Below are 25708 nucleotides of genomic sequence, written 5' to 3' on the forward strand. Positions count from 1 at the left end.
TGGGAAAAAGGTTGGCACAGATGTAATGGTTCGAAGGGCCCATTTCTGTGCTGTACAACTCACAGATGAGAGGAAGATTTGGGTCTAAAAACATATTCACAGCTTTAGTAGCAAATACAAGATTTTTTTAAAAAGTAGACTGATTGTTTTATTAAAATGCAGCTATTTGCTACAGCTATAATGTAGACTCATCTTTAGGACAAGACCTCAACATAGGTGATATCATGGCATGAAGCATCGAATCCACTTGATGCTGAGTGACAACTTAGTATTGAGATCCCTTATTTATAAAAACAAAACATATATACTTTATCCAATTTATGAGTCTGGTCCATGCCTGGTACATGATTGCAGTGACCCAGAGCTTCTTTCCCATTAAATGAGCTACAGCTAACTGACAGTTAGCCAGCAGTTCTGCAGAGAAATGGTGGCTAGCTGCAAGGTACTTCAGCCCGTTCCAAGCTTCTGCACCTGCACACAGCATTGTGGAAGCACAGAGCGCACTGGTGGCATTAGCAGAACTGCTGCCCTAGAGCTCCACTGACCAGGTTTGGACCTTGACCTCTGGTGGTATCTGTGTGCAGTTTGCACATCCTCCTTGTGAAAGTGAGGGATTTCCCCAGGTGCTGCAGTTTCTCCCACATCACCAAGACATGTAGGTTGGTACCTGGCCACTGTAAATTGCCCCTTGTAGGTGAGTGGTAGAATCTGTTGGGGGGGGGGGGGCGGAAGAGTTGATGAGGGGAGAATAAAGTAGGATTAAGGTAGGATTAGTGTAAATGGGTGCATGATGGTTGGTCTCGACTTAGTGAGCAGGAGGAGGGCCTGTTTCTGTGCTTGATGACCGTATGACTCCTTGAATGTCTCTAGCTGACCTCCCACTGGACTTACTAAGTTGTTGGCAGGCTAGTGCAGTCCCATTCATTTGAATGGTGTTCCTGACTTTCATTAAAATTATGAGTGAAAGTGAGTATTTTATTTTAATGTTTTCAATTAATTTGCATGTTGAGAGTTTTAGAATAAATCTATTGAAGTTACCAAAAAATTTAAAATTAATTTCATGAAGTTAATTTCTACCGTGTCCAAATGTCTCCAAATAATATCAGAAGGCCATCAAGCTTATCTCTAAGGGTCTCAGTTGCACTGCCTGAGCCTACTTGCTGATCACAGCCCACCCTGTCTTGTAGCCACAAGGCCTTGTTGAGAGTGCATGACTGCTACAGTTAAGTTTGGAGGGATCCCATGAGAAGCTGTTGCAAGACACGGGCTGGGTTGAGGACAATTCAGGCCACTACGTGTGATCCTCCAATATGTGAAAACCAGGGTTCAATGTGGATCTGTACAAGGTATGGGTGAACAATATATTTAGCCTAAATATCTGTTGATACTGAATTCTACAAAATATCACATCCGGACAGAGCAATCCACAAAACAATTTAAAGACATGTTTTTATATACTAAAAATGGTTAAAGTGGAGTAATAGATAATTTAAAAAAAAGAAATATCAAGGATACCTCTAAAGAGGCATCTTTAAGATCAGTAAAAGTGAGGCAATCCATAGGTTAAATTTTTAGTAATTATTGAGAACTGCAGAACTGAAATCTATATCACCAAGAAGCATTAATCATTAGACCTCAGCTAACCTCACGTCTTTGTTGAAATGTAGCTTATATCAATTTATTTCTTATTATATTTTATTGGTAGTGACCACTTTGTGGGGGAGCATAACAATCAGCCTTTGACTGCTACAACATCACTGGTTTATCAAAATGAAATAAAATCTGCTGAATAAAACTTATCAAGCTGTTATGGGTTATCTTATTTTTACTTATAAAACTGAATATTGAAAAAATTATCAAGAAAATTTTGAACAGTGGGTGTGGTAAAACTGGCAGTAGTTGATGAGCTGTAATTATCGACTACCTGCTGATTTTCTTCAGATGGACTGTGCCAATCCATTATTACCAATTTTATACCACACCAAGGGTGAAAATTACCTCAACTATGGGAACAGAGCTACATAATTAATTATGTGCTTATTTAAAAAATAATAATAATTTAACCTAATTTTGAAATCATGTATCTTTGTTCTTTCTAAACAAACTTTATTTTGTCCTTGTCTACATCATGCTAAAATCTTGCCTGATGCAAATCTGCACTCTGAAAGGCTTGTTATCCACTTCAGTGTTGGGATGGGATAAATGAAACAAAGGCCTGGTCTAATTACTCTGAATTTTCCAGTCTAGGTCCACCCCTTATGGCACATGCAAGCAAAATTTATGTAAGGCTTTGGAATTCCCTCATTTCTACCATAATTAAATAAAATATCCATTAACCATTAATATAGAGAGGATTCAGCAACAAATGAACACAAAGGCATAGACAGTCCATACAGACCCTCAGTGAAATAATGGTTGATCTATTTCCAAACTCATCTACCTCCCTCTAATATTATAAGCTCCCAAAAATCTATCAATCTTGTTCCTGATTTAAAACTAGTAATTGAGTTAGCATTGACCAGGAGAGATTTCCACACTTCACTTTTGTGTGAAGAAGAGTTTCCCAATTTCTTTTCTGAATGTGGTGCAGTGCCCACAACCATAGACAGTATATAAGAATAAACAGGACCAATATTGTCATGAGTAGATCTACCTCATGCAAATGATTCGCTTCAAATATCTTATTGACTGGCAATGTTAGTCCATAGCTCCAGCTTTCCTGATTATTTTAGCCTGTTTCTCATTTAGAGGAGACATTAATCAAAAATAAATTAAAAGTGAAATGAAGTGGGCAAACAAAAGAAGCCATTAAAGGAAGGTGACTCTAAAGTTAGACTCAACATGATGAATATAAAATCATTAAATTACAGATTAAAAACTACAGCACTCAACTATGGTTCTGTGATGGTACTGCATTAGTGAAGGCGGTATCTTTTGGATGAAAAATTAATCTGAAGGCCATTCTGCCTTTTCAAATGGATGTAAAAGATCCCATGGCACTGTTTCAAAAAAGTATATCCCTCAACCAACAATACAAACAGATTATCAGGCCACTCACTCATTGCTGATTCTATCTCATGGTGAGAAAAGTGCCAGACGAATGCAAAATGTTTCTTTCAGTAATCTAGCTACAGAAAATAAAGGCAGATGAACAATGAGTAGGAAGCAGTCTTCCACGAGAATCAAACCTGGAACCATCGTTGTACAGAAAGAACATGGAATTCAGAATCAAAATAATAATTTCAACTGCACAAGACTGTGAGCTGTGAGACTTTCAGCTGTGAGACTGCATTTGAAGTATTGTGTGCAGTTCTGGTCGCCATACCATAGGAAGGATGTGATTAAGCTCAAGAGGGTGCAGAAAGGATTCACAAGGATGTAGTAGGACTTGAAAGACTGGATAGGTTGGCTCGGTTTTCTCTGAGCAAAGGAGGCTGAAAGGTGATCGTATTAAGGTCCTATGAAATCATGAGGGGCATTGATAGGGTAGATTGTCACTTGTCTTTTTCCAAGGTTAGGGGAGTCTAAGACAAGAGGGCATAGGTTTAAGGTGAGTGGGGAAAGATTTAAAGGGGATCTGAGGGGACAGGTTTTTCCACACAGTGGGTGGTGGATATATGGAACAAGCTGCCAGAGGTGGTGGTACAGGCAGGTACAATTACAACATTTAAGAGGAATTGGGATAGGTACAAGAATAGGAAAGGTTTAGAGGGATTTGGACCATATGGGAGGCAAACACAGGCAAATGGGAGTAATACACAAAAAGTGCTGGAGGAACTCAGCAGGTCAGGCAGCATCCATGGAGGGAAATAAACAGTCAACATTTTGGGCCGAGACCCTTCATCAGGACAGGAAAGGAAGAGGGCAGAAGCCAGAATAAGAAGGTGGGGGGACGGGGAGGAGTACATGCAGGCAGGGGATAGGTGAAATCAGATGATAGGTGAGTCCAGGTGAGAGGGGGAGGGGGAGAAGATGTAATAAGCTGAGTGGTGATAGTTAGAAGAGGCTGACGGCTGAAGAAGGTGAAATCCAGTAGGGGAGGGCAGTAGTCAATGGAATAAAGGATGTGGGAGGGGAGGAGAGGAGATGGGCAGGTCATCAAGGCAGGTGAAAGGAGCCATGGGAATAAGGGAAGACAAAGGAGTTGGGGGGGGGGGAGAAAAAGAAGGGAGGGGTTACTGGAAGTTAGAGAAATCGATGTTGAGGCCATCAGGTTGGAGACTCCCAAGGCGGAATAGGAGGTGTTGTTCCTCCAGCCTGCGTCTGGCCTCAACGTGGCAGTAGAGGAGGCCATGAATAGACATGTCGGTATGGGAGTGGGATGTGGAATTGAAGTGGGTGGCCACCGGGAGGTCCTGGCTGTTGCAGCGGACGGAGTGAAGGTGCTCGACGAAGCAGTTCCCCAATCTGTGTTGGGCTTCTGCCCTTTTCCTTTCCAGTCCTGATGAAGGGTCTCGGCCCGAAACCTCAACTGTTTATTTCTCTCCATGGATGCTGCCTGACCTGCTGAGTTCCTCCAGCACTTTTTGTGTATTGGTCCAGATACATCCAGCATCTGCAGAATTTCTTGTGTCATATGGGAGTAACATAGGCACCTTGGTCAGCATGGACGAATTGGGCCAAAAGGCCTGGGAAAGGCCTGACATTGCTGTATAACTCAATGACTCTAAGAACACCAAATATGGGGCATACTTAATAATTAGGAAGATTGTAGCAAAATAAAAGACATTAGTAAATGTAGAATGGGCATGTAATGCGAAAATGAATTTTACGTGAGGTGATTCGCAAAACAGGAGCTTAAATGGGCTGGATGATCAAAGAGATCGATGGGAACAGGTACACAATTCATCAAGGGTGGGTGCAAAATTTATTAAGGCTAATAAAATATATTTCTAGGAGGTTTCTAGGGTTCATATTACTGAAATGATATAGAAGCACTGGAGAAGATTCACAATAGTTTTTACATGGATAGTACCAGTACAGGGAAGTTATACCTATCATAAATCCAATAGGGAATTAAGAAAAAAATGTTATTTGCCCAAGGGATGATTAAAAGATGGAGGTTTCTTCTATAAGGTATTATAGAGGTAAATGGCATTGGTGGAGAAGCTGAATAAATTCACAAGGGAAAAGAATTAGAAGGAGTTGCAAATAAATAAATAAAGATAGATAAATAAAATTTATAAAAAATTTAAATTTAAAATTTTTTTAAAAAGAGTTGTTGATCAGATTAAATGAAATAAACTGGAAGGAGGATGTGAAGCATAATCACAAACATAACCTGATAACCTGAACGGGAGTATTTTAGCTCATCGCAAAGGGAAAAGAAACCTAGAATAAAGTACAACTGGAAAAGTATATGGTAAAAGTTATTTTTCTTTCTTCATTGCAATGATACAGAACTATAGTCAATAGGTGCAATGCAAAAAGTTGCAAATGCTGGAAATCTGAACCAAAAAAATGCTCAAAATACTCAGCAGGTCAGGCAGCACCTTTAGAGAGAAAGCAAGTGCTGCCTGACCTGCTGAATATGTTCTGTTTTCACTCCCACCTGTAATGTTGGTTTCTATTTGTCAGTCCCATTGTGAGATTTGGACCTGCAGCAGGAAAAGGAGGAACTCAAGCCCTCCCCTAGGAGGAGGAGGAGGAAGGGGAAAGCAATGCAACAATGATGATCCTATTGTTTCCCAGCATGTCTGCAATTTGCTCATTACTGCATTGTTCACAGTTCCACCAATATATCCATTAACAACCACATGAAAAAGCCACATGTGGGTTGAATCAATCTGTCTGGATCACCTCCTTTGGGGGCATAAAGAACATATGGGAGATGAAAAATATCAATGTAAAGATGAAAATGCTTTTCATTATAAAGATCATATTTCACTCACTCTTGACATTGTCAACTTGTGACTGTCATACGCCACAGAGAATTGACATTTAATTCTGGGAAAGGTACACTGAGATTTCACTGATTTCCATTGCTTTAAAGATCTACTTGCTACAGATTGCTGAACAACCATTTCTGGTCTCCATGTCTTCTGAGTGCTCTATGGTCTTCCATTGCAATGAGGGGAAAATGGGACATCATTATATGCTATAACAGAGTTACAACATATGTTCATACATAGATGGACAGCATATATTGAGAATGATTGAGGAGAGGCAAGCTATGGCACAAGGATGATGGTGATTGTGTGTTCTCCTCTCCCTCTCTACAAATGTATCAGCCTGCGTGAATGGCACGTTCAAGAACTGCAATTACATCTTTGTGCCTGTTGACACTTGCTGATTGGAAAACCTGGATGTTACGCTAATAGAGTGATCGCTTTAAAAATGCACTGACAAACACACTGCACTTGTGTCTGGGTTACTGTGAGCTACTGGGTTACTGGACATCGCACCCCTTTCACAACTAAGTCGCAAATTTACATTTCAGTACTTGTGTTTGCACAACAGAATTGAAATGATTCATCATTGAACTATTGAATATAACAATGACAAAGAGTTCATTTCGTTCAAGTATTCCAAACATTTGAGTTAATAAATTTGACTATCATACATAGGTCTGCCACATATCACTACAGTTAAATACAAACCTTCCTGGTAGAGGGTGGCACAGCAAATTTAATCGGCTGATACTTCTTGTTGTAATTAATGTTGAAAGTGCCACCGGTGAAGAGCTGCAGTAGTTGAAAGGGGCGCAGTGTTGAACTGTAGCCTAGAAGACAAAAATTATATACATTGTGTCAAAGTACATAGAATTTCAATTACAATTATTTAGAGCCAGGATAAATAATGCAATGTTGCCAAGAAGATTTACTAATAATTTATTGTATTTAAAGCTGCATTTCTGATCATAAATTTGTTTTCCCTTGCTTCTGGCAATTCTTTGATTTGAATATACTTCATTAGTAGTATATCAGGGATCTGATGTAGACATTAATTATTGTAAAAAAAACTTTTATATCCATTCAAAATAAATGCTGGTTTATGATCAATTTTTCCTCAACAGCTTAATATCCTCAGTTTAACATTAACCACGTTTGATTGGCTTTTTTAGAACAACATCACAAGGAGCAAAAACACAACTTTTAATTATGGCCAATCAAAAAAGGGTCATATTTAACTTGGTGGATAATGATTGTTAAATGCAAACTTCCCTTTCAGTATATTTTAATACCTGGATTAATTATAGTACTCAATTTTTTGAGGTACAGAGAAAAATTTCAAGTGTAACATAGACAATGATGTCTATCATAGTTTATCTAGCATGGTAAACAATTTGTATAATAGTGGATATCACTAATGGAACATATGACACAATCAATTAGCAAGAATAAAATTGGTTGAACTTTGGCATCTGTGATAATGAGGATCTCAGGAGGTTGCAAATACTTCAGCCCTGTTAGAGTTAAAACAACATGCCTACATCAAACTTCCAGTTGCACACCATTTTAACTCTCCTTCCCACTCCCACACTGACTTGACTTGTCTGCCCTTGTGCATTGTGCAGAATTGAATGGCCCTGGATTGCCCACTTGCTGCAGATGGTGGTACCCGTGCAGACTCGGTGGCCAAAATTCAAAAAGCAAGGGACCAGCTCATCCAGCATGACGCCTCATGGGGAAACTGGTGGCCGTTTGGGTCTCTGGGGGGATGGTGGGAAACTGTCATCAACTGGGCCACTGTCCTCGTTCTAATTGTTATAGCTATCTGTATTTTGTGCTGTGCTTGCCAGATTATTAGGAACACATCTGCCTTTCATTAGTACTGCACACTGACATATAGTTTTAAGTTTAGAAATAGTTATTTCCATGTAATGATTGGCGGGTGGTGTGACTTCCGAGGGGTGGTTTGTATTGTGGAGGATCGTGGCCGTCACGTGACAGTGACAAAACTGATCCCATTTGGTCGGATGACAGCATTGCACCTACCTGGTCGGAAGTCACACCACTGTCAATCAAGGTTTGGCCCCACCCCCACCCATTAGTGCACACCTAATTATTGGATCTTTGAACACCTTTGTTCCTGGCACAGTTGACCATTGGCCCTTTTGAACTACCTGGGCTGGACCACCCCCAGCCCTCCAGCACTATAAAGAGTGCTGCATGTGCTTGGTTATCTGTCTTTGTTGTCTCTGAAGTAAGCTGTGCGCTGCTTAAGAGTAATTAGTTAAGGATCCCTGGGACCATAGAGCCGATGCTTGCACTGAGTCAAAGGGTGGCAGGTACTGTATTGTTTCTTCCTTGATTCATTTGTACCCAGTTTGGTGTGTGTGCGTGCGCATCTCACCCTTGTTGCGATTCCCCCCCAACGTTCGCGATCACCTGTGTGCGTGTATGTGTGTATTGCCCCTATTATCTTTCCCTGTGTTTGTCTTTGTAAATAAGATCATTTTAACTCCAAAGATTGTGTCCAGAGTCCTTGCCTTTTAAGACCTTACGAACTTGTCTTACAACACCTCGGCCTTCTCAATTGCTATGGAAAGGACAAACGCAAACTGGAAGAACAACATTAGTATTCTGCTTGGGTAGCTTACAGCCCAATGGTATGAACCTTGAATTTTCCAATTTCAAATAACTCACATCCACGGTGTTCTCCTCCCACGTATAGTCACTGGTCCACCTAGATTGCTTCTCCCTTTGTCCACTTTTCCCATTCCCTCACCCTTCCCCCACCTTGTTCCATCTGCTCATCATCTCTCCCCCTCAGCTGGTTCCACCTATCACCTACCAGCCTCTGTTCCACACCCCCCCCCCCAATCCCTCCCTGCACCCCCAGTATTGCTCTATACTGGATATGATCCTTAACCCCCCCCTCAGTCCTGATGCAGGATCTCAACCTGAAACATTGATTTACATTTGCCTCCACAGAGCTGCTCAACCCACTGAGTTCTCCCAACACTCTTTTCTTGTTTATTGTGACTTACTTAATTAACTGAATCTAAAAGCCCCATCTGAATCCTGGATTTGAATTGATGTCTCTGAAGTATAAGAACTAAGAGCATTTGACCTTTGGACTTTCGAGCCTGTTCCACCATTCAGCAAGCCATGGTTGTTCTTCCACCTCAGTGCCATTTTTCAGCACTATCCCTGTATACTTTGATTTCCTTAATGGCCAGAAGTCAATTGAACTTAATGATGAATGACAGAGCCTCCACAGCCCATTGTGATCGAGAACATTAAAGGCTCGTCACCTTCTGAGTGATGACATTTCTCTTTATTTCTGTGCTAAATGGCCTGAAACTGAAGGTAAGCCCCCCCGAACCCCACATAGAGTGTCGTTGATATCTGGAGCACACTGCCAGAGGAGATGGTGGAATCAAATACAATCACTACATTTAACAGACATTTAGGCAGGCACTTGAATAGGCAAGGCATAGAAGGATATAGTCCTAATGTGGGCAAATAGGATTAGTGTTATTGGGTAAGAGGTCAACATAGATGTAGTGGACTGAGGGCTCATTTCTGTGCTGCATCACACTATGTATTATTATATTTTGCCTAATAAAGATTCTCCTTGAATAACAATAATCCAAAAGCTGAAATGGAATGTTTAGTTTGTTACAAGTGCAGCATTACATACACTGTGCTTCCTCACAATGTTCAGGGCCGTGTTCTTTGGCACCAATACACACGCGCTTTAACAATATTGTTGGTATGATCATAAGCAAAACACAGCGAAAGCCATTGTAAAACGAAAGCACTGTGAAAAGGAAAGAACCATAGCAAATGGAGATTTATCTCTGGCACAGAGGAAATGGTGAAAACTGCCGGGAAGGCAGATTAATTTGGTGGTGGCATCAGGGTGCAGGTATCAGAAATAATCAACAGTAATCCACTAAATATGAAAGCTCTCAGGTGGAAGGAAAAGACACATGGAACTTTACCTTTGTTTGAAAAGGAGGGAGGAGGAAAAAAAGTGAGAATGGAAGAGTAGGAAATAGAATAGACATGCTCAAGGGCCCTTTCAGCTTTAGTGGAAGTGAATCATTGGTTGAGGAAAAAGAAAGATATATCAGAACAATTCTGAATTTGGCATAGTCAGAATATCTGTAATTGGAATGGAGAAACTGGAAGAATGGAATGGAGTCTTTACAGGAACCAGGTGCAAGGAAGTGCAGTCAAGGAGGTGAAGGATTCAATATTGACTGGGAAAACTCTCATGGTCTTTTTAATAATGCCAAGGGGTAGTTCATGGTAAAGTCATCTAATCTGCACGTGTATGGAAATATCACACCATCCATGCAATGCTCATTTATAAGACATTAAAATATTGAGTGTACTGAACATGTATGGAAAGGATTTTCTGCACCTGTTAAATTGCCCAGTAGGCTGACCTGATTTCCACCCATGTATCTAGTGCTTGCACCTCAATTATGCCCACTTACTTGTCCAAACATACCAATTAAAACCATGCACCATTGTATCTGCTCCACACAACTGCAATGACAAATGGTCCCTAAACTTTACATACCGCAGCATATGCGGACATGCTGTGGAAAATACCTGGATATTTATTTTAATTCTCATTATCTGAGAGAGTGCAGAATTACAGAAAAATATGAATGTTGCACCATTTCACATCTTTGACTACACTTGTGCTCTCATGAAGTTTCACTGCAGTTATGGTTTTAGATTTGGTATAAATGGTCACCTGTTTTTCATTTGACAAACTATGATACATTTAAAATTCATATTTTGATTTACAATTGCTTTTTGTCAACTCTATGAATTTCAAAACTCTTATTTATTGTGAATAATTCAGAAATAAATTTTGTTTTTTTCTGCCTAAAGAACAGACAGGGTTGTTGAGATGCCCTTGGCTTTATCATACATTATTTGTAATATGAGTCAATGTTTACTGTAAACTAAAATAGACTGAAACAGCTCTTACGCTTTAATGCTTACTGCCAGAAATGTGGAAATAAAGACCTTTTATGCAAATTTTTAAATACACTAAATTTAGCAATGAAATGATTGCATTTCAAAGCAATCAAAACTGCAGAACTGAGATTATTTTTTTTAATCTCAGACAGCTGCAGTCAGTTTTAAAATTTGCTGCAATACAAGATCTGTAAAAGTGTAAAATCTAAAATTTGTAAGTGTATACACTGAATATAAGGAATCTGAAATAAGTGTAAATAAGTCCACAGTTATCTCACCAATTACTTCAGTTAAAAAGTTTAATAAGTTCGGTATCTGACTACTTTATACATTGTGACCAACTAATTGTCAGCAATGCATTGCTCAGCAAGTGCTTTCTTAAAAAAGAAAATGATCAGGGAATAGCAGTATGAAATATATGTTGGTTATGTAAACTTCTATTAGAACTCCATTAATATTCTTACCAAATTTAATTGCATAACCTGCTAAGAGTAATTGAAATTGGATTAGAGTAAATAAAAAACAACGTGATGGGGGGAAATAATTCTTGACATAATGATGGAATAGGAAAAGGGTACAAAAATATATATATAAATGTGAGATTTCAAAACTGTTTCATAGTAACTCTCAATTCTTGCCATACATTTTCAGTAAAGCTGATTAGGAGATGGGTTAATTGGGATGTGATGATTAGGAACAAGAAGAATGTTTGGGAAGCATGGTAGTGATAAAAAACAGAAAGATACAGGAAGATGGTTGATGTTCACAGCCACACATCCCAGTCCAAGGGTGGGGTGGGGGGGGGGGGGGAATTTGGATACATTGATAAGAAGATAAATAAAAACAGAGTACATCATTTAGCCCTTGCATCTACCCCACCATATGAAAAGATCCTGGCTGATCCTTCCTGTACCAATTCCATATTCCTTGATTCATTTAATATTCAAAAAGCTATCAATCTCTTTAAGCTCCTCTGTAGCCTCTTCACACCCACAAACATGCACATATTGCACTTGATCCTCTCATCCGAATCACTGAAAAAGATTACGAACAACTGGAGTTCCAGCACCCAACCCTGTGAGAACCCACTAGCCACCCGAATCGTCAACTGTCCCTTTGCCTCCACATATGCTGCTTAACCCACTGAGTTCCTCCAGCAGTTTGCTTCATCGCTCTCAAAAATAATTTGTTTATTCCTAATCTGTTTTCTGTGCATTAAGCAATCCTCAATCCATGCCAGCATATTACCTTCAATCCATTGTGCTTTAATTTTGTTTTGTAACCCCTCACCCCTTATTGAAGTCAGCCTATTCAATTTTTATTGTTGCTAGTCTATTCTCAAATTCTTTCCTCATTGTCTGGGCTTGACTTGGCTTTGTCAGTAAATTTTGACATTTTTATCGACACTGCAATGCGAGAAGTATTATCTGTAATGTGCTTCTAAAGTACAACCTTGAAAAGACAGCAGTGTATATGAATTTAAGTAAGATTAACTGAAAGTGCATGCCTGCCACGGTGAGAAAACAACCTGTTTCCCCCCACACAAAGTATGGGTTCCTATTTAATTGTAAAAGCCTTTATGAAAAATCATGATGTGTTGCAGTAACAACAATGAATGTGTTTCATTTCAACATTTATATAAAGGATATATTACCATCCTTGTTCATTTATTTTTCTGCAGGACTGATATTAAAACAGATCAACAAAAAATAGTCATTTAAAATTTTCCAAAAAAGAGTTAAGAACATTCCTATTCACTCAAGAAGAATAAGCAAAATAAACAAATATTTTGAATCCAAAATGATTTCAATTTTTTATAAAAAAATCAGAATATCATTTTTAACGTGCACAACACATCAACTTAGCTTATCCAAGTCAGTTAAAGGATTGTTGAGTAATAATTTCACTACTCTTTGGTATTAATTTCATCCGTAGATTATTTTACTAAATTCAGGTTCCACATCAATTAATAACCAACCACATTAATCAAATTGTCCAACGTGACTTATGTCAACCAATCAGACTTGAAGGAAACATGGACTTCATTGAAAATGGACTTCATTTTACCCCAGTCATCTGCCTACCAATATGGTTCACTAGCAATGAATAGCTCCAACAACTAAAAGGAATAAGTATACAAATCTATCAAATGTAGACCAGCAGGGGTTAAATTTAGGTGCAGGATTGACAATACAGAGCCCACAACATGCCCTGTAAATGTAATGTAAATGTAATGCCTGCCAACTAACATGAGTGTGCTGTTGAGTGGGTATATGTTTCAGCTAGAGCACATAATCATGGGCAGCATCAAAAGTTAGCTCAGATTACATGGAGGTGAAGTGCAATGGAAGACTGTGGCATTCATTCTACCGTATAAAATAAAGACTTGATGACATAAGTATCTTAGTGGATTTAGAGAGGAATAGAGCTGCACCCTCCCTGCAGAGTCTAGAAGAGTCCTCCAAACAAACCTTCTGTAGATGGTGAGATCAGTCAAGATAGTCAGTGCCAAAGCTGATGATTCAAAAGCATGCAGTGTCACAAGCAATTCAATGACCTTATGTGACTTGTCAAAGTCAGGGAGTGCTTTTTCAAATGCCATTATCATCTATAGCCCATCCCTGGGATATCAGCACCCGACTGAAGGACATACCTAGGTCTGAATGATCTCTCATAACATTATTAATTTAAAATGTCCAATGTATGTTCATTCCTACATATAACCAACATATGTTCATTCCTATGAACAGTAGAATTAGTTTCCTCTCTCTCTTCACTATTAGCAATTTTTCTCACTCGTCTTACGTGCTTGTGATGCCATCATTACAATACTCTGGAGGTAGGGTTCCCATATCAAGTGATTTTTGGACTTATGGACAAAATTGACTTATGGACTTCTGTAAATCGGAGCCTGTTTATTACCTGGGGACAGTCTGTATAGCACTAACCTGGTCTACTCAATTCACAACATTCTCCATCATTTATCTGCCAATAATCTCGATCAAACACAATTCAAACTTAACATTCATAGTTTATCACACATTTAGCATTCCTGCAAGCCTTCTACCCACCGGTCACACCTTACACATCTCCAGCTTTTCAACCTTGACAGGCACATAAGCCAAACACAATGCTGGCATTCACTGCCACACTTCCTTCTCTTGCACAACCGGAGGTAACAGGAGTTAATTGTTAGTGGACAGAAGGACTGCATTATCCTTCTCCCATGGAGCACAGCATGCTTAGCACCACTGGAGCAGTCACTACTCAAGCCATGCCCACTGATACTTATAAAATAGCAAGTTATGGTACTGTTCTTACTAATCCTCCATCTGACAGCCCACAAAGCCCTTACCAGAAAATTTCTTCTTATTTTGAAGCTTCAGCTGGTGTAAAGCATGTGCCTTAACTTTCCCAACTCTCCTAACCACAACCCTAGAGGCTTCCTCTTTTCATGAACCTAAAAACTGCAAAAGGGGAAAGAAGGAACTGATGCTGATCAACGAATATTGGACAAGCTAAATTTGCAAGAGTGGTTTGTATTGGTAGAAAGGAACAAGGCACAAGGCAAAAATTTAATCTAGAGGCATTAACTGAACCTCTCATCTTGCAGCAGTGAGTCTTGTTACTTCTACAGTGGTTTGTTAATTTTCTTCTTACCCTAATTTTTCCTCTTCCCCGTTTGGCAAAGCTATATCATCTGTGGCATGTGAATTGAGCTCTTGTTAGGTTGTAATGCTCTGGAGTTTGCAGCAGACTACCACCATTCATGATGTCCAGGCAGACAACATGAAGGGCTCTTTAGGAACCATGAAGGCACCCAAAATGCATTTTCACTGGCTGCTTAACACTTCTGATGGACAGTTAGTTTTCACTGCAACACTCCTTTGCTTACTTGGGCTGTTCATTCACCATGTGCAAGTACATTTCCTCCAACCCCAGGCAGCCAGTCCTTTCTGCTTGAAAACAGTGTGAGTGGAATCCCACAGGAAGAATAAATTGTGGCACCTGCTTGGGTATCTTACATCAGAGGAAACATTTCTGGAGTTGTAGACAAACTAAATATCAATGAATTGGACTTCTTTTTGATTGATGCTTACCCTGTATTGAATTGGTGGTGCCTTTAGTGCCATGAACAAAGTGCAAGTACTATTTTGACTAGCATAAAGGGTCTGGCAGTTCAAAAGAACTTCATGCAAACATTTCATAGAGACAGGACAATTAACTTCTGGAACAATAACTCAGAAGATCTTTCTCCACCTTCTGTGGTTGAGCTATGATTTCTGATGGAGGTAAAGTAATAATCAATTCATCCAAAGTTTTTTGACAAGTTTGGGCAACTCAGGAAAAAAAAAGGTCAAATTGGATTAAATTAATTTGAGCACAACACTCATTCATTTTAGCTTATTGTTTCATTTTGAAATCTCTATTAATAGCTTAATATAAGACACTGGGAATGCTGGCATTATTTTCAAATCCATGTGGAGCCAATTGTAAGTATTTATGTACATATATTTTAAAATTACACACATAATCCTCAAACTACTCAGATTTATAATTCGTGTTTTGTTCTTCAATAAAGTATATTCAAAAAGGAATATTCCCCCTTTGCAATCAAGATATCTGGTGCAAATGAACTATAGTTTATGCAATTTTAAACCCAAGATTCACTAAAATTCCTTGGTCTATTGATCCCTATATCTTCCATTAACCAGCGAATGAGGCAAAGTGACACAAGGATATTTTCTACGTATTAACAACAGAGATGCATTTAAGAGTGGTAATCTTGTGCAGATTTATAAATAAAAGTGAAAATATATCTATTGCAATAATAGCTTTTTGTTAATGTGTCTAATTCTCCATTGGCAAGTAACCTCATTTTAAATAACTGAAATGAATTAAAAAGTGCACTAGCTTCATGTATGTAGATAGATCAGCTTCTCTGAATATAAAATGTATTTTAATATAAAAAAAAGTCAACTAGTGTCTACTAGAAACTGAACTCATTTTGAAGTCTCTTGGATGTTTGCAATCTGAGGAAACTCACCATTCTCCCTCCTTCATAGAGTCATAGGATCATGCAGCACAGAACTGGTTGCTTGGCTCACCACGTCCATGCCAACCATCAGGTACCTCTCTATACTCATCCCATTTACCAGCATTTGGTTCATAGCCTACTATGCCTTGCTAATTCAAATGCTTGTCCAGATACTTCAGTGTTGTGAGACTACCTGCCTCCACCACCTTCTCAGGCAGTGCATTCCAGATTGCGATCAGCTTCTGGGTGAAAAAGTTCTTACCCAAATCTCCTCAAAATCTCTTACTTTTCATGTAAAGCTTATGCATTCTTGTCCTGAACACCACTGCTCTGGGAAAAGCTTCTATCAACCCTATGCCTCTCATAATTTTGTACATCTCTATCAGGTACCCCTCTCAGCCTCCTCTATTCCAAGGAAAACAAACCCAGCCTATCCCATATCTCCTCATAACTGAAACATTCCATTCTAGGCAATATCTCCTCTGCACTCTCTCCTATAGTGTAACAACCAGAATGGCACTCAATCTTCCAGCTGTGGCCTACCAGTGTTCTATAAAGTTGTATTAAGACCTCACACTCTTATATCCTATGCCCTAGCAAGCAACGAACAGTATGTGCCTTCTTCACCACGCCATTAATCTATGCTGCGACCTTCAGAGATCTTTTCCCTTGTAAACCAAAGTCTCTTTGTTCTTCAGTACTCCCTAGGGTCCTTCCATTCATGGTATATGCCCTACCTTTATTAAACCTCCCAAAATGCATCACCTCACACTTATCATGGTTAAACCTGCCTTTGCCCTGCTCACTTTACTACCTGATAATTATTATTCTTATTCTGTAGCCTGACTGCCCTCCTCATAATCAACAACATCAGTAATTTCTGTGTCTTCTGCAGGCTTAGTAATCATACCACGTACATTCACATCTAAGTTATTAATATAGCAAACAGCACCAATCCCTATGGTACACCACTAATCACAGGCTTCCAATCACAAAATCTACCCTGTACCGTCACACCTTGCTCCTATCACCAAGCCAATTTGAATCCAATTTAACAACTCATTTCTGAGGTGAAGGCCAGTTTTGTGGGTTGAGGCATTTTTGGTCAAAATTACTTTTAAACCAGCATCAGTGGCTGCAAATCCCATCTTAACAATTCCCTTTTACATTGTTTTGGCTGATTTTGCATGGAATGTGCTAAGAAAACTAGCACACACACTATCCCAAATATTTTAGAGTGGGACTAATTAATCTTTTGCCTTCTTCCACTGATGATTATTCAGACATGAATACATTGGGATATAGTTGTGGATGGATCCAATTCAACCACTTTCAATTTCACCAGATAATGCAGTCAAGAACAAAGAATTTAGCCATGATTTTGACTCTGGACAGAAGTAGCTGGCAATCTGTTTAACCTCCAATTTCCTTTTCACAGCTGTGGAGGTGGAGTGGAATCTGCCAAGGTCTTTGTTTGTTTCCAGGAATCCAGAGAAAACTTACCAACAAGATAACTGAAATGGGGTTTGTGTGTGAAAGGGCAGTACTCTGGTAAGGGGATAACTAAGCAATTCTTGTAAGGCATGGAAAAGAAGTCCTGCTGTTCCTACAAGTAACTTGTGTCTAGAAAAAAAACTAAGCTCACCTTAGCCTCCTGTGGCCAAATGCTGTCTGCCACTAGCTTTTGCCCTGCTTATAGTCTATTTGCCCCTTAAGTTAGGCCTCTAGTCTCCAAGAACTAGGAATGGAACAAGAGATGTATTCTTTTGGTATTTAAAGCTCATCCCCAGATGTTTTTTGTTGTGTGGACAAATTAAAATGCTCTCCTCTAAGTTCACTTCCATTATCGTGCACAGGCAAGTTTGCTCCTGTTTCTTTCTGCATGCAGTCACACCCTCAAACCCATAACTGCCCTCACAACTTCTTTTCCTTCCTACTCTGCTGGTTCTTCCTACCATCATGTACATTGTGCCATGCTACCTTAGACATCTCACTATCATTTAAATAGGACAGATTAAGCCAGTCCTGCATAAATTGCTGTCATACTGTACCAAATGTGAAGGTATTCTGCACCAAATGTGAAGGTATTCAACAAACTGTCTTGGGTCCAGAGCTGGCAATCATGTCAGTTCATTCCAATTAAGCACATATTACATTTCTCTATGACTTTCTTCAAACACCATTTCATAAATAAAAAACATGAGGCATGATGCCAACAAATGAACAAAAAGCTCTGAAATATCAAAGTTTTACAAATATCTGAAAATTACCTTATAGTAATCATAAGAAAAGTTAAGGATTAGGGAACCCTTTCATCTTACCCCCACAGTCACCTAACTCTCCTATTACGGCATTTAGCTCTTTTTGAATGTCCTTAACATTTTGGCCTCTTGCAGTCTGCCTACAAGAACAAAAAGGAAATTTACTCATGGAGGCAGAAGGCAATTGGCTGAGGTACTAAATGAGCATTTTACATCAGCCCTCACCAAGGAAGAAGATGCTGTTTGAGACTCAATAAACAAAGTTGTAGCTGAAATTCTGGATGGCTAAAAATTGCTAAAGAGGGAGTACTAGAAAGGCTAGCCATGCTCAAAGTGATTAAATCACCTGGATACATACAAGGTTGCTGAGGAAAGTAAGGGTGGAAATTGAAGACGCCCTGGCCATAATCTTCTAAACAGATATAGAAAATTTTAGAAGTTACACCCTTGTTCAAAAAAAGCAGTGGAAGGATAAACTGAGTAACTACAGATGCTTGGTTGGGGGGGGGGGAAGAGTTCTAGAAATAGACAGGCACAGAATTAGCTTATACTTAGATGTGTGTGATTGATTTGAAAATGCCAACATGAATTTGTTAAAGATATACGATGTCCAACTAAAGTGACAGAATTCTTTGATGAAGTAACAGTGAGGCTTGATGAGGGAAATATAGTTAATGTGATAGATATGGACCTCCAAATAGCTGCCGCATCAGAGATTAAGGTTAAAGGTCATGGAATAAAAAGGGGATATAATGTATATTGGCTAAATAACAAAACCAGAGTAGCAATGAAAGGTTGATTTTTGGACTGAAAGGAAGTGTACAGTGGAGTTACCAGAGATTGGTACTGGGGCCATTGTTTTTCTTAACATAAATTAATGGCTTGGATTTAGACAAGACATGATATCTTTATTAGTCACATGTACATGGAAACACACAGTGAAATGCATCTTTTGAGTAGAGTGTTCTGGGGGCAGCCCGCAAGTGCTGCCACACTTCTGGCACCAACATAGCATGCCCACAACTTCCTAGCCCGCATATCTTTGAAATGTGGAAGGAAACGAGAGCACCCAGAGGAAACCCACGCAGACACAGGGAGAATGTCCAAACTCCTTACAGACAGCAGCCAGAATTGAACCCGGGTTGCTGGCGCTGCAATAGTGTTACGCTAACCGCTACACTACTGTGCCTGCCCCCTAGGCATAAGTTTCCGAATTTGCAGATGGCACAAAACACAGCCATTGTGAACTGTGGGGAGGATAGTAATAGACCGTAAGGTGATATAGTTGAAATGTGCAGGTAAGAGGCAGATGAAATTTAATGCTGATAACTGTGGGGTGTTAATATTGGTGGAAAGAATGAGAAGAGGCAATATAAACTAGAAGGCATGAGAATAGAGAGGTCTGTGAGTATATGTGCATATTTCAATGAAAGTGGCAGGGTACTTAGCAGTTAAAAATGCATATGGAATTCTGGGTCTGACAATAAGGACACAGAGTACAAGAGCAGGGAAATCATGAGTTAAGGAAGGAGTATGAGTGCGGTTTCCTGTACTCAGTGTCAGATGTGGGAGTTCCTGGAGTTTCCCTGCCTCTGGGAGGGCTACATCTGCACCAGGTGTGTCGAGCTGCAGCTCCTGAGGGACCGTGTTAGGGAACTGGAGTTGCAGCTCGATGACCTTCGTCTGGTCAGGGAGAATGAGGAGGTGATAGAGAGGAGTTATAGGCAGGTGGTCATACCGGGACCATCAGAATCAGGCAATTGGGTCACAGTCAGGAGGGGGAAGGGGAAGAGTCAGGTACTAGAGAGTACCCCTGTGGCTGTACCCCTTGACAATAACTACTCCTGTTTGAGTACTGTTGGGGCAGACAGCCTACCTGGGGGAAGCAACAGTGGCAGTGTCTCTGGCACAGAGCCCGGCCCTGTGGCTCAGATGGGTAGGGAAGGAGTGAGGAGGGCACTAGTGATAGGGGACTCTATAGTTAGGTGGGCAGACAAGCGCTTCTGTGGACGCAGAGAAGAAACTCGGAAGGTAGTTTGCCTCCCAGGTTGTCAGGGTCCAGGATGTTTCAGATCACGTCCAAGATATCCAGAAGGGGGAGGGAGAACAGCCAGAGGTCATGGTACATATTGGTACCAATGACATAGGTAGAGAAAGGAATGAGGTTCTGAAAAGAGACTATAGAGAATTAGGAAGGAAGTTGAGAAGCAGGACCTCAAAGGTAGTAATTTCCAGATTACTGCCTGTGCTAAGTGACAGTGGGTATAGGAACAGAATGAGGAGGAGGTTAAATGCGTGGTTCAGGGATTGGAGTAAGGAGCAGGGATTCAGTTTTCTGGATCACTGGGGCCTCTTTTGGGGCAGGTATGACCTGTTCAAAGAGGACGGGTTGCACTTGAATCCCAAGGGGACCAACATACTGGCAGGGAGGTTTGCTAAGGCTACTGGGGAGAGTTTAAACTAGAATTGTTGGGGGGTGGGATCTGTACTGGAGAGACTGGGGAAGAGGTGTTTGGCTCTCAAATAGAGGAAGCTAGAAGTAAGTACCATAGGCAGGTGATAGAGAAGGGAAGTGTTCAGACAGGCTTGAGATGTGTCTATTTTAACGCAAGGAGTATTGTGAACAAGGCGGATGAGCTTAGAGCTTAGAGCTTAGATCGATACTTGGAGCTATGATGTGGTGGCCATTACGGAGACTTGGATGGCTCCGGGTCTGGAATGGTTGATCCAAGTGCCAGGTTTTAGATGTTTCAGGAAGGACAGGGAGGGAGGCAAAAGAGGTGGGGGAGTGGCACTGTTGATCAGAGATAGTGTCATGGCTGCGGAAAAGGTGGACGTTGTGGAGGGATTGTCTACGGAGTCTCTGTGGGTGGAGGTTAGGAACAGGAAGGGGTTGATAACTTTACTGGGTGTTTTTTTTATAGGCCACCCAATAGTGACAGGGTTATTGATGAGCAAATAGGGAAGCAGATCCTAGAAAGGTGTGAGAATAACAGTTGTTGTGATGGGGGATTTTAATTTCCCAAACATTGACTGGCATCTCCAGACAGTGAGGGGTTTAGATAGGGTGGAGTTTGTTAGGTGTGTTCAGGAAGAGTTCTTGACACAGTATGTAGGTAGACCTACAAGAGGAGAGGCTGTGCTTGATTTGATATTGGGAAATGAACCTGGTCAGATGTCAGATCTCTCAGTGGGTGAACATTTTGGTGATAGTGATCATAATTCTATCTCCTTTACGTTAGCACTGGAGAGAGATAGGAACAGACAGACTAGAAAGGCATTTACTTGGAGTAAAGGGAATTATGAGGCTTTCAGGCAGGAAATTGGAAGACTAAATTGGGAACAGATGTTCTCTAGGAAAAGTACGGAAGATATGTGGCAAATATTCAGGGGGTATTTGTGTGGAGTTCTGCATAGACATGTTCCGATGAGACAGGGGAGTCACGAGAGGATACAGGAACCGTGGTGTATGAAGGCTATAATAAATCTAGTCAAAAGGAAAAGAAAAGCATACAAAAGGTACAGAGAGCTAGGTAATGTTAGAGATCTGGAAGAGTACAGGGCTAAAAGGAAGGAACTTAAAGAGATTAGGAGAGCCAGAAGGGGACATGAGAAGGCCTTGGCGGGCAGGATCAAGGAACACCCCAAGGCGTTCTACAAGTATGTGAAGAGTAAGAAGATGAGATGTGAAAGGATAGGGCCTATCAAGTGCAGCAGTGGGAAAGTGTGTATGGATCCGGAAGAAATAGCGGAGGTACTTAATGAATACTTTACGCCAGTATTCACTATGGAAAAAGATCTGGGGGATTGTAGTGGGGACTTGCAGCAGCCTGAAGAGCTTGAGCATGTGGATATTAGAAAAGAGGTGGTGCTGAAACTTTTGGAAAGCATCAAGTTATATAAGTCACCGGGACTGGATGAGATGTAACCCAGGTTGCTGTGGGAGGAGAGGGAGGAGATTGCGGAGCCTCTGACGATGATCTTTGCATCGTCGATGGAGATGGGAGCGGTTCCGGAAGATTGGAGGGTTGCGGATGTCGTTCCCTTATTCAAGAAGGGGAGTAGGGATAGCCCAGGAAATTATAGACCGGTGAGTCTTACCTCAGTGGTTGGTAAGCTGATGGAGAAGATCCCGAGAGGCAGGATTTATGAACATTTGGAGAGGTATAATATGATTAGGAATAGTCAGCATGGCTTTGTCAAGGGCAGGTCCTGCCTTACGAGCCTGATTGAATTTTTTTGAGGATGTGACTAAGCACACCTATGAAGGGAGAGCAGTAGATGTAGTGTATATGGCTTTCAGCAAGGCATTTGATAAGGTACCCCATGCAAGGCTTATGGAGAAGGTGAGGAGACATGGGATCCAAGGGGACACTGCAGTGTGGATCCAGAACTGGCTGGCCCACAGAAGGCAAAGAGTGGTTGTTGAAGGGTTGTATTCTGCGTGGAGGTCAGTGACCAGTGGTGTACTTCAGGGATCTGTACTGGGACCCTTGCTGTTTGTGATTTTTATAAACGAGCTGGATGAGGAAGTGGAGGGGTGGGTTAGTAAGTCTGCGGATGACACAAAGGTTGGGGATGTTGTGGATAGCTTGGAGGGCTGTCAGAGGTCACAGAGGGACATAGATAGGATGCACAGTTGGGCTGAGAAGTGGCAGATGCAGTTCAACCCAGATAAGTGTGAAGTAGTTCATTTTGGTAGGTCAAATATGTTGGTGGAATATAGTACTAATGGTAGGACTCTTGGCAGTGTGGAGGATCAGAGGGATCTTAGGGTCTGAGTCCATAAGATGCTCAAAGCGGCTGCGCAGGTTGACTCTGTGGTTAAGAAGCCATATGGTATATTGTCCTTTATCAGTCGGGGAATTGAATTTAGGAGCCGAGAGGTATTGTTGCAGCTATATAGGTCCCTGGTCAGACCCCACTTGGAGTATTGTGCTCAGTTCTGGTTGCCTCACTACAGGAAAGATGTGGAAGTCATAGAGAGGGTGCGGAGGAGATTTACAAGGGTGCTGCCTGGAATGTGGAGCATGCCTTATGAAAGCAGGCCGAGCAAACTCGGCCTTTTCTCCTTGGAGAGACGGAGGAAGAGGGGGGACCTGATAGAGGTGTATAAGATGATGAGACGTATTGATCGGGTAGATAGTCAGAGGCTTTTCCCCAGGGCTGAAATGGTGGCCACAAGAGGACATAGGCTTAATATGCTGGGGAGTAGGTATAGAGGAGATGTCAGGGGTAAGTGTTTCACTCAGAGTGGTGAGTGCGTGGAATGGGCTGCTGGAAACGGTGGTGAAGGCGGATACGATAGGGTCTTTCAAGAGACTGTTAGATAGGTACATGGAGCTGAGTAAAATAGAGGGCTATGGGTAAGCCTAGTAATTTCTAGGGTAGGGACATGTTCGGCACAGCTTTGTGGGCTGAAGGGCCTGAATTGTGCTGTAGTTTTTCTATGTTCTACGATGAATCACAATAAAACAGTGGTTCAGCCACAATTGTTGTGTCCAATTCTGGGCAGCAGTCTGTGGAAAAGATGTGAAGGCTTTGGAGAAAGTGCAGAAGACATTTATTAGAATGATTCCAGGGCAAAGGGTCTTTACTTATGTGGACAGATTGGAGATGCTGGGAAGTTCACCTAGGAAAAGAAAGGATTGTGAGGAGATATGATGGAGGTATTTAAAATCACAAAGGGCATAGACAAGGTAAAAGAGACTGTTCCCATTGGTGAAAGGGTCAATAAATAGGGAACATAGAATGAAGATGATTGGCAAAAGAATCATAAGAGACGCAAGGACAATTTTTTTTTATACATAAACGTAGCAAGTGGGTAGAGAGTGGAATGCATTGCCTGGAACAATAGTGGAGATGGATTTAATGGGGCTGTTTAGAAGGTAGTGGTTTCAGCGTCTGAAAGGAAAGAATTTGCAAGGCTATTGGGAGAGCACAAGATAATGGGACAAGCTCATCTGATATTGCATGAAGTGCTGAAACCATTCTGTGATTAATATCTTTACATAAATGGAGGCCATTCTAAAAAAGCCTGTAAGATTTCAATACAAATTCTTATATTTTGCAGTCATATAATACTAATGGTAAAACAAACATTGAATAATGCTTTTTATGAATACATTGTATGGATTTTAAAATCTTACAAAAATATCAAAGAGCAAGAAAAGTTGGATTTAAGTGTTTCAGTAAATGACAAGGGTTGATTCAATTATCTTGAAATAGCACATTATATTAGAGCTGAAATTTTCAGCATTAAAATCTGTTGTCTGCCAGCAATTGTTATCATGCTGGCGATAGTTAACATGCCAGTGATAGTTAATATGCCATGCATAAGTACTTGCCACTGAAGGGGATTAGATGTGGCAAATTGCAGGACGTGGAAGATCAATTCAATCATCAAGCATTTCCAAATCAGCTTGCATATTTTTGTTTCATGAATTCCATGGAATCAAAGGGATCTATGTAGTGTGAAAAATGTAATCTATTTCAGAAGCTTGAGATCTTTGTGGATTTGCTTTAAATGCATGCAAGAAATAACATTAAAATAATTTTATCCAAATGTAAAATATTGAGCTCAATTATTTTGCAGTCTCATTTTAAATGTATCATTTTGCAAGGTTAAAAACAAGGAAGAAGACAAAAGTAGTTTTACTACTGCAGTCTTTTGACAATTAAGCAAAGCTAAAAATGAACAGTGACACATCAAAGCACAGACAGAGGGATCCATTGTTAGGAAAGGATATGAAGTGAGCTGTTTCCACAAATACAACACGAGTTAACTGCCCTATCCAGCAATGGATAACTGATGGTTGACATGGTAAATATCTCTCTGAGGTTGTCATAAAGTAGCCTTGTAACTGAATTTAGCATTACAATGACCTTTACAATCAGCTGCAGAGCAATCTCTCTGATAAATGGTGGAACACAGGATGATGCATTATGCATGAAAGTCAGACCTGTTTATCTGAGGTTGTAGATAGAAAACACCTGCGCATCATCCAGAAATTCTGCAGTGCACTCTAGAGAAATATGCAACACTGGATGGAGTGTAGAGGAAAGCAACATAGTTAATGTCAGAGGAGTTTTTCCACTGTTTTATTAAAGTACATTCCACAGAATTTCTTAGTTTCGACTGGACAGTTCTGCTGGTCAGCCCAAGGGTAGATTTTAGGGAATCTAGCAGCAGAAAAGCTGTATTGGATCATGCGAAAAGATGTGCAGATAACCTTACAGGCAATTTGACTGATTGGACACAATATGCAAAATAATATAGTTTTCATACAGGACCCACAAGAAAGAGGGTAAATGTATCTAACAAGTAGAATGGAACTGAATGGGGAGAAATTTAAAAAATAGGGAAGCAAAAACATCAAGTAAGAGCAAAGTGGTCTCAGATTATGTGTCGTTGCCATAAAACTTCCTGAATTCAATACAATTAGTGATCTAATAAAACATTTTTTTTTGCTTTACCAATGTTCTGTGGTGATGCTTGGTACTTATTTCCCATGTGGACA

General features: G+C 40.4%; 1 protein-coding gene across 1 annotated transcript in view; it reads right to left on the bottom strand.

The window, feature by feature from the left end:
* Window positions 1-25708, bottom strand: part of si:dkey-256h2.1 (uncharacterized protein LOC337520 homolog) — a 115399-nt gene that overhangs the window by 16165 nt on the left and 73526 nt on the right. The window contains exon 9 of the mRNA XM_052016769.1: window positions 6600-6721. Within this exon, the coding sequence (XP_051872729.1) occupies window positions 6600-6721 (122 nt within the window). The remainder of the gene's footprint in view (window positions 1-6599; window positions 6722-25708) is intronic.

The sequence above is a fragment of the Pristis pectinata genome, chromosome 5, assembly GCF_009764475.1.
Source record: "Pristis pectinata isolate sPriPec2 chromosome 5, sPriPec2.1.pri, whole genome shotgun sequence".
Classification (NCBI taxonomy): domain Eukaryota; kingdom Metazoa; phylum Chordata; class Chondrichthyes; order Rhinopristiformes; family Pristidae; genus Pristis; species Pristis pectinata.